At 41.1% G+C, this 9,778-nt stretch overlaps 1 protein-coding gene across 1 annotated transcript; it reads right to left on the reverse strand.

Annotated features, from left to right (window-relative positions):
- Positions 1-1,538: 1,538 nt before the first annotated feature.
- Positions 1,539-8,063, reverse strand: LOC108376279 (uncharacterized; the record flags this gene model as incomplete). The annotated part of the gene is made up of 3 exons (XM_017632478.1): positions 3,789-8,063; positions 1,752-1,922; positions 1,539-1,708 (listed from the first exon to the last, which is right to left on the reverse strand). Coding segments are annotated over exons 1-3 (4,616 nt in total), but the record flags the coding sequence as incomplete, so codon positions are not given.
- Between the last annotated feature and the right edge of the window lie 1,715 nt (positions 8,064-9,778).

The raw sequence follows: 9,778 nt of genomic DNA on the forward strand, positions 1-9,778 counted from the left end.
ACATGAAAAAAAAATAATATATATACATATATATATATAAACTAATTAGCAAAAAAATAAAAATAAATGGAAATTGAAACAAAGATAAAAAAACTCTTCAAATATGAAAATTCAAAAATTTCAATTCTAATCATCGAATCTTTTCACACTAGTTTGTATTTTTGAACACCCCTTTTGTCTGCGGAATTAAAATAAATGCTTATATACACACATACTGAAATACATATATATGCATGTATGTACGTATTACAGTGAACGCAAGGTATTGTCAAAAAAAAACAGCGAAGATCACCATAAAACCGAAAACTTAAGTATATGAATATGTAGGTATGTATATAGATGTATATATATATATATGTGATAAAATCAGTTTTCCACTCACCTTAGCTCTCCCACGATGATGGTACCAACACGTTGAGAGGATTGCTGAAAAGGGGGTGGAACATAAATATACACAACCCTAACCATACATACATACATATGGGCATATGCGTCCCACTTGAGGTCGGGAGACTATTTTGTTTGCCTTCCTAATCACTCGCCCTTACTTACGCGCGGTGAGCGAGTCAACCGTCTGGCAAATAATTGCGAACTCAAAAAATTAATTAATTGAAAATTAAAGTGCCAACCCGAAATATTTAAACAAATGCAACTAAGAATATTACTCAAAGAAATGGAAAATGAAAACTAAAGCAAACAAAAATGTTGCATATCGTCTCCGATAAAAAAACTATGCACTTAATTCCGCAAAAGAAATAATAGAGATGCAAAAAAAAATGAATGACCATGAGAATGTGTGTAGCCTGAGGTGTAATATAAACTAAAACGCTAATATCCCGAATCATACATAGATAAAAAAATCTAGGTTGATCAAATTAATTGAGTTAACTAAGGATAAAGATAACGTGAAAAGTTAATGTAAATTAAGTTCATACTAAAAAGGAAATAAAAGCAAACTAAATGACATGTGTTGTAATAAAACTATGGTAAAAAGAAAAAAAGGGTGAGAGAATAACTAAAGCATAATTGCATATCGGGATGGGAAGTGAAAAAATGTGGATAACTAATTGAATAAGTGACAAACGCAAAAATGTCAATAGCTCCTAAATTCTCCAAAACTTAACTCAAATGATAATAAAAAAATAAACCAATTAGAATTTAAATTCAATTGGGTTCATATGGAACACTAGGAACGAAGCAAAACTCTAATAAATAAAACTAGGCTAAAGTAATAAGCAAAAAAAAATCTATGTGTGAGCCGCGGTTGTTCGCGCGGTGGTACGTATGTATGGATGTATGCTACTTTTCTCCCCTCTATTCAGCTCATTTAGATTCCACCTTCTCCCACGTCGGTAAGTATCTCCTTTCTTTAGCTCTCTTCTTCTTTTCTCCTCCTGACGAACTGCAGATTCCAAATTTTATGCAGCGGGCATTGACCCGCTCTCGATTTGATGGCTTCTCCCTGCTGTTTTGTATTTTTATTGTTGTTGCCTTTGCCTTTAGCTAGCACCGCTGATCTCAGGCTACTTCAAATGTACCTTCTTGGCTCTTCTGTTGTGCCCTTTCTGTTGCACGTAGGAGTTGCCTCGTTTATCTTTTCCTTAGGTGGGCTAGGAATTGTGTGCGTCGGGTCGGTTGCACATGGGGTGGCTAGTGTCACCTGTTCGTGCAATGTATGCCCATCGGAGGTATGATCCATGTAGCTGGGCTGGAACGCAGTGGGTACGNTTTCTGTTGCACGTAGGTGTTGCCTCGTTTATCTTTTCCTTAGGTGGGCTAGGAATTGTGTGCGTCGGGTCGGTTGCACATGGGGTGGCTAGTGTCACCTGTTCGTGCAATGTATGCCCATCGGAGGTATGATCCATGTAGCTGGGCTGGAACGCAGTGGGTACGAGGCCCTTTTGTCCCTGTGTACTGGCGGCCTAAAAAAACAAAAACTTTATTAATAATACAATACAACAAAAGGCTCTTATTTCTTGGGGCTTTCGATTCGTGTGGATGTACATGCACACATACATATGTATGTTGCTGTTGGCAAGTCAGACCATTCGCATGCACATACATAAACTGCCACCTTTTATGCGTTTATTGCAACTTACCTCAGTTCCAATTTTTCTTTTAATTATTAGCGGGTTCGATGGCTCGAGTAAGTCCCGGTAGCAGAATAAGTTCCGTTAACGACGCTTATTTCCCGTTTATCAGGTATATATATATATATATATATATATGTAAATTAAGTGCACATATAAGTGTATCACCCTTAACATTCAAATATTAATCTTCTGTTTTTTTCTAAATGGAAACCGCACTGCACAAAAACTTTTTATATCGGACCGCTCGACGTTTCACCAACAACTAATTTTTTTAGTGACTGACTTCCTCAGAATTTTCTAGTGCTATTTTATTAGCGCTGATCAAGCCGAAGAAGTCACTCATCTTTCTAATCCGCCAGAAATTCCCGAAGATTCATTCCACTCGGCGGGTAGCTATACTAATGCACACACACATGCACACACTCACGCTTATCACTGCTTTACCCGTCTTCACAGGGGTTATCAAGGTTTCACTCCTTTGCTTTCACCACGAGTAGTTTGTTGGAATTATAGCTGCATTCACATCCGGCGGATCCACACTCACACAAACACAATCATACCAAGTGAAAAGCTGCGTTACACTGCCCAACTAGTCAGCCAACTATCTTTTTTCCATGCAATCAACTACAATAAAAAACTTTTGATTAAGTACACTTTAATACATGACAAATTTTTATTTACCAGCCTTAGATTTGGTACAATAAACACTATATTTTTATCTTACTTATAGAATATGGAAAAGAAAACATTTTAGTTGAAAATAAAATAAATGCTTTAGTTTATTTTCGAGTGAACTAAAATAAAAATAAACGTTTTCATTAAAATAAATTAAATCCACTAACTTAGCACATTACAGCCCTTTCTTTTTAAAATTTTTTAAAAGTAATAATTAATGTTTAAAATATGAGATTTGGATAAGAATAAAATATATAAAAAAATCAAGCAGTTATTAAATATTCTTAATTTTTGCCTATAGTTTGGCTTGTTGATTGATAATTGAAATTAGTAAACTAATTTTGTGTAGTTTCCACTATAGTAAAACGAGGTTCTTGATTTTAAATTACAGCAGTTTTATTTGCGCGACAATTCTACTCTACTAGACAGTTTGATGCTGACTAAACTTAAGAATATATTATATATTACAATACAGCAGCGGCTGCAAGCAAAGCCAGAGATTGGTGAAGAGAATAGCGGGAGATTCCTTGGAAAATGTCCGTTCCCTTTAGTACTCAAAATAACAATAAGGCTGCCAGATTGTACATGCTGAGCCCAGCATTGCGAACCGAAGCGCCTCTGATTTGCTATGACATCGTTTCTGATCTGGTTTGATGTAGGTTGTGGGTTTCACCTATAATAAGGTAAGAGATAAAAGGTTAAGTGTGTGCAAGAGTGTTAGTTAAGCAGAGTAGTATCCCTCGCTTCGCTGGTAGATGGTATTGGCAATCGACAAATTTTCGATATCGAACGCTTATAAAGGCCGTGTTGGGTACGAACAGTAACTACTCGTACAAGTTGGTCTGATCCTGGATGTACCTCGGTCACACGTCCCAGCAACCATTGAGTGGGGGGTAGTTTATCATCTTTCACCAAAACCAGCTCGTTTACACAGAGATTTTGCTCCTCCTGCCTCCATTTTGGTCGTGCTTGCAAATGAGAGAGCCAGTCTGCTGACCATCTGGTCCAAAATTGTTGTACCAATCGCTGCATATCAAAATACTGCGATGTAAGGGATTTGCTATCAGGAGTGGTTTCAGGTGGTGAAAGTAAGGCGTCCCCGACCAAGAAGTGCCCCGGAGTTAACACAAAGAGGTCATCGGGGTCGGATGTCAGCGGGCACAAGGGCCTTGAATTAAGGCAGGCTTCGATCCTTGCCAAGGTTGTGGACAGCTGCTCGTAGGTTAGTCTAGTTCCGCCGATAATGCGTTTTAGATGATATTTGATGGATTTTACATTAGCCTCCCACAGCCCGCCAAAATTTGGAGAGTACGGGGGGCTGAAATGCCAATTTATGTTTTGTACGGCTAATTGAGGTACAATATCACGCTCAACTTCTTCGACAAATCGCCTTTGATTAATTTTCAAAATTTTATCAGCTCCAACAAAATTGGTGCCGCAGTCGCTATACAAGTCCTGACATATTCCACGGCGGGCAATGAAACGCTGTAACGCCCATAAAAAATGCTCCGTTGTCATGCCAGTAACTGCCTCTATATGCACCGCCTTCGTAGCCAGGCATATGAATATGGCTATATATCCCTTGTAAACCGTATGACCGCGATGTTTTGACGATTTCAACTCGATGGCCCCCGTGTAATCAACACCTGTTGCGTAGAAAGCGCGTTGAGGAGGGTTAACGCGTTGCGAGGGTAAATCTCCCATTAATTGTGTAGTGGGTTGTGGGTTATTAAGAAAGCACTTTATGCAATTTTTAAGATGGTTGCGCACCGTTTTGCGCGCATGTATGATCCAAAATTGTTTTCGGATGGTACAAAGTGTTAATTGGATACCACCGTGTAGGGTATTGAAATGAGCGTTGTCAATAATTAACTTCGTTACATGGTGGTTACTCGGCAATATCATTGGGTGTCGTTGGTCGTAAGGGAGGAGAGAATGCTTAAGCCGACCGCGTACACGAAGAACGTTTCTTTCTCCGAGAAACGGCGTTAAGCTGACGAGTTTGCTGCTATTTGGCACAACTTGTTTGGTTTCGATCAAATGTATTTCTGTTCGAAAAGCTTCTTGTTGCACCAGTCGAACGATACAAAACAAACTTTGTTGTAACTCACTTGGAGTCAGTGGGCCACCTTTTGGTCCCTCGTGGTTAATTTTACGCTGAAGATTATAATAAAATCGTAACATCCAAGCGGTGATGCGTTGAAGTTTCTTAAGTGAAGAAAAACGTTGTACAAACGATGAGATTGCAACAACTGCATGAATATGAACTTTAGCCGGTTTTTCTTCCAGTGTTGTATCACCGACATCTAACGCGTTAATGGAGCAAGTTGGCCAAGTTGACTTGGGCTGCGTTAGCCACCGTGGTCCATTCCACCAGAGTTCCAAATCTTTCAACTGTGTTGGTGACAAACCGCGCGTGGCGCAATCTGCAGGGTTTTCTTTAGTGCCAACATGCCTCCATTGACTAGGTGTACTGTGCGACAATATTTTGCTTATACGATTTGCTACATATAGTTTCCATCTGTTGAGATCACCGTGAATCCAATAAAGGACAATTGTTGCGTCTGACCAGAAGTAGACTGGCAGTTTTCCATACACTGGCTTGAGGGTGTTCTGAACCCAATTGGAGAGATCCAATGCCAGCACAGCGCCGCATAACTCCACTCGAGGGATTGTAAGTGAGCCGATAGGCGTGACCCTGCTTTTAGCGGCGACTAGGTGTGTGTAAATGTCCTTCTTGCTGTAGTGCAAGCGTAAATATACCGCTGCAGCATATGCCGAGGAGGAGCCATCACAGAATGCATGTAGTTCTACCGACTGAAGTTGTTGTTGCGGCGAGTAATGTAACCAGCGTGGAACAGAGATCGCCTTTACCTGTGGCAATTCAGTAACAAACCTTTGCCAGTTTGCATTGATAGTCGGAGGCAATTCTTCATCCCAACCTAAAGCTACATAATGATCATCATCACGTTTAATTTTCGTTGCCCAAATCTCCTTTAGGATTACCTTCGCTGCTACAGTAATCGGGGTAAGAAATCCAAGGGGATCGAACAAACGGGCAATGGTTGACAGAACCGATCTTTTTGTTGCGCTGGAGTTGATAGCAAATTTGACTGAGAAAGTGAAAGAGTCGAGATTCGGCTGCCAATGCAGGCCAAGCGTTTTGATCGTCTCGTTAGTGTTGAGTTGTTGTGCTGGATCATACGATTGATGCTCGTATGGAATAGAGTGCAAAAGTTCAGGAGTGTTACTGGACCATTTTCTGAGTTCCATGCCAGCTGACTTTAACGCCGCTATCAGTTGATCACGCAACAGTCTTGCATTAGCAATTGAATCACTTCCGCTTAGTACATCGTCAACGTACATCTCGTGAAGCAAAATATTCTCAGCGAGGGGGAATCGGTGTTTTTCATCGTGCGCGAGCTGATGAAGAACTCTAATTGCAGTGTACGGCGCGGACGCTGTTCCAAAGGTCACCGTCGTGAGACAGTATTCGCAAACATGTCCATCTTTGTTGCGCCACAATATGCGTTGATAATTTGAATCCTCTAGGTTCATGTCGATACATCGATACATTTTTTGTATATCGGCCAAGAAGACGTATCTATGCAGTCGCCACTTCAGGATGACAGCCGAAAGGTCGTTTTGTAATGGTGGGCCAGTGCATAGTAAATCATTCAATGAACGTCCATTTGACGTTTTCGAGGACGCATCGTAGACAATGCGTAATTTGGTAGTGACACTCGTTTCTTTCACCACCGCGTGATGCGGCAGTACACAGGATGTTACGGTTAGCTGGTTACATTTGGTAGTTGAGCAGTGCTGTTCCTCCATTGTCATAGCTGGGCGAATTTGGTTCAGGCGAAAATAGTCCTCAATTCCATCCTCATATTGCTCACGGAGATCGGCATTACGCTGGAGTCGACGTTCTAGCTGATGAAATCTGTTCAGTGCAATTTGTTTCGACTTGCCTATAGTTTGGTTAGGATCATATAATGACTTCAGAGGCAAACGAACCAGATATTTACCATTTGCTTGTCGAGTGTAAGTGCTACGGAAAAAATCTTCGCACCACTGGTCTTGAGCGGACATTGGTACAGAAGTGGGCACATGTTCGTTCTCAAAGAATTTTCGCACAAGCCCTTCAAGCTCAAGATTGCTGTGGTGGCAGCGAATAGTGACAATAGAAGGCGTGTCAGAATTTATTCGTCCCGACAGGATCCATCCCAAATGAGTTTTTTGGGCAATAGGTTGGTTAACATGGCCAATGCGGGTTTCCGGCTCCAATATTTGGGCGATCATGTCTGCGCCGATAATGAGGTCAATTCTTTTCGGCTGGTAGTATTTGGGATCGGCGAGAGCGAGTCCTCGTAGATGTGCCATATCTTGTGGCACAATTTCCTGGCTGGGCAGGGGTGCTGTGAGTTGCTTCAGAACATAAGCAGACTCAATATGAGCGGCGAAGTGTTCATCGTGGCATGAACGAAGAGTGCAGCTAACCAATGATCGTGATTGGCTAAATAGGTTTGGGCCTACTCCGCATATATCTGCAGCGGTGGGATGACGCTGCAGGCCTAATTGCTGAACAGCATTTTCTGTAATAAGCGTTCCTTCGGATCCTTGATCGATCAAAGCGTGTACTATCGCCGATCGATTCGTGATTTCGTTGCACAGCACTACTGACGCCGTGGCAAGAAGTATGTGTCTCGGCCCCTGTACGGGGATCCTATCGACACCCAATTGTGTTGAATTTGCCGCTAGCGTAGAATGAGCGCGAGTGAAGCGCCTTGCCTCTAAAACTGCTGTCGAAAGAGGTGTGTTTGAAGAAATTGGAACTGATTGTTCTTGTGGAGGTGCTGAAACGTTGCTGAAATTGGATAAAACGCGTTGAGTTGATGGCGGAAGAGCGTTATTTGCAGGAGTAGTCTTTGTAGCGAACGGAAAATGCAGTAAAGTGTGGTGACGTTGGCCACACTGGAGGCAATTTTTGATGCTAGTGCACTTAGAAAGTGCATGAGCCTTACTTAAGCAATTAAGACACAGCTTTGCCTTATCAACGATTGCCTTCCTCTCATAGCAATCTTTTGAGAGAAAGGTTGGACAGCGGCGTATAATATGTGCTTGACCGCATAAAGCGCAAGATTCAACTTGAGCGGTGTTGACGTTTGGAGCAGCTTGAAAACTTTTAACATTAACAATCGATCTCTGAATGGGTTTTGAGTTGTTATAATTGAAAGGGGTTTGATGTTTTGTATCCTTTGGAGATTTAACTGCAGATGAAGCAGTAAAGGTCATGCTGCGATTTTCGATTCCATCGATTGTGAAAATACGAGTATTTAAAAACGCTTCCAGCTCACCGAATGTTGGTATGTCGGTTTTACTTCCAAGATGTCGCTACCATGCGGTATGCGTATCGGTTGGCAGCTTGGTCGCAAGATAATGAGCAACCCAGAGGTCACATCCGCCGATTGGAATTTTTAGGCGTTTAAATTCATTTACGCAGACATTTGCCACGTTCAGCATTGATTTGATGTTATCAGATTTCTCTTTATATAACTGGGGTAAATTATAAAGCGTGTTCATATGCTGCGAAAACAGGATTCGCGGATTGTTGTAACGCTTGAGCAACAAGTCCCAAGCAGTATCATAATTTACCTCAGTTAAAAGCATTTGGTGTATATCGACATCTCGGTCGGCTGGAAGTGCTTGTTTTAAATAGTGAAATTTTTGTATTGAGTTCAACTCAATATTTTGGTGAATGAGTCGATTGAAAGAGTCATGGAAGCTGGGCCATTCAGTGAATCTTCCAGAGAACGAGGGAACTGGCAATCGTGGCAGCTTAATAGAGGATGTATTTCGATTTTGAAGATTCGACGGCTGCTGGTTCATCCGGCGGAATTGTACGGGGATACATCTCTTCCTGGCGTTGAGTCAGCAAACAAAACAAATCGAGATGCATCTCTTCAAATTGAGATGCTACATCCTCACGGAAATATCCATCGTCTTCGGCGATATCGGAACAAACAATCAATTTGTGAGTGGTACAAAACTCACTGTTAAGATCATCGATCCGCGACAGCCGTTGTTGAAAATATGGTTTTGTCTTACGTGCAGTTGAATCTTTCTTAAAATTTGCCAGAATCTTTTCAAGTGCTGCGAATCGATTCAGCTGTAGCTTAATTAGTGCTTCAATGGACTCACTCATCTTATTTTGAGTGACACTCAGCGATATTCGAAAATTAACACTCAAATTAAATGCACACATACACCTATTTCACTCTTGCGTGGTGTAGTTGATAATCGCTGTCTCTGGTGAACTGAGGCCTGGGCTTGTATATGTGAAGCGACAGCGCGAGAACCTTGAGTTGACCTTCAAGAATGCTGAGCGGCAGGTAGCGCCGATGGATCACAGTGCTGAAAGCAGGAATTAGTCGAACCGCCAATTTGCACAAAGCGGATGCAAAGAGACTTGCTGAGGGGCGGGGGCACAATTGCACGGCGATAAGATTGCGGAGTCAATCGTACAAAATGCGGATGCAACTTTCGAGCACGTCTTAGCGGGAGACAAAATGTTACCTAGTAGCGTTAATTGTTCTTCCTTACTGTACTAATCAAATTTCAAGGGAATATTCCCCTCATGGGCCACCATTAAATGTGTAGTTTCCACTATAGTAAAACGAGGTTCTTGATTTTAAATTACAGCAGTTTTATTTGCGCGACAATTCTACTCTACTTGACAGTTTGATGCTGACTGACTTAAGAATATATTATATATTACATATACAGCAGCGTCTGCAAGCAAAGACCGAGATGGGTGAAGAGAATAGCGGGAGATTCCTTGGAAAATGTCCGTTCTCTTTAGTACNATTTTATTAATCGTGTAATTAAAAAAAGTCAAAAATAATTGAAAATGATCAAAAATAACAAAATAATGATGTAATTAAAATTAACGAATTAATTAAAAAATTTTGTTTAAGTAACTACATAATTATTAATCTTTAAAAATGTGC

Source organism: Rhagoletis zephyria, unplaced genomic scaffold, assembly GCF_001687245.7.
Source record: "Rhagoletis zephyria isolate East Lansing unplaced genomic scaffold, Rhagoletis_zephyria_1.1 Rzeph_scaffold_10173, whole genome shotgun sequence".
Taxonomy (NCBI): Eukaryota; Metazoa; Arthropoda; class Insecta; order Diptera; family Tephritidae; genus Rhagoletis; species Rhagoletis zephyria.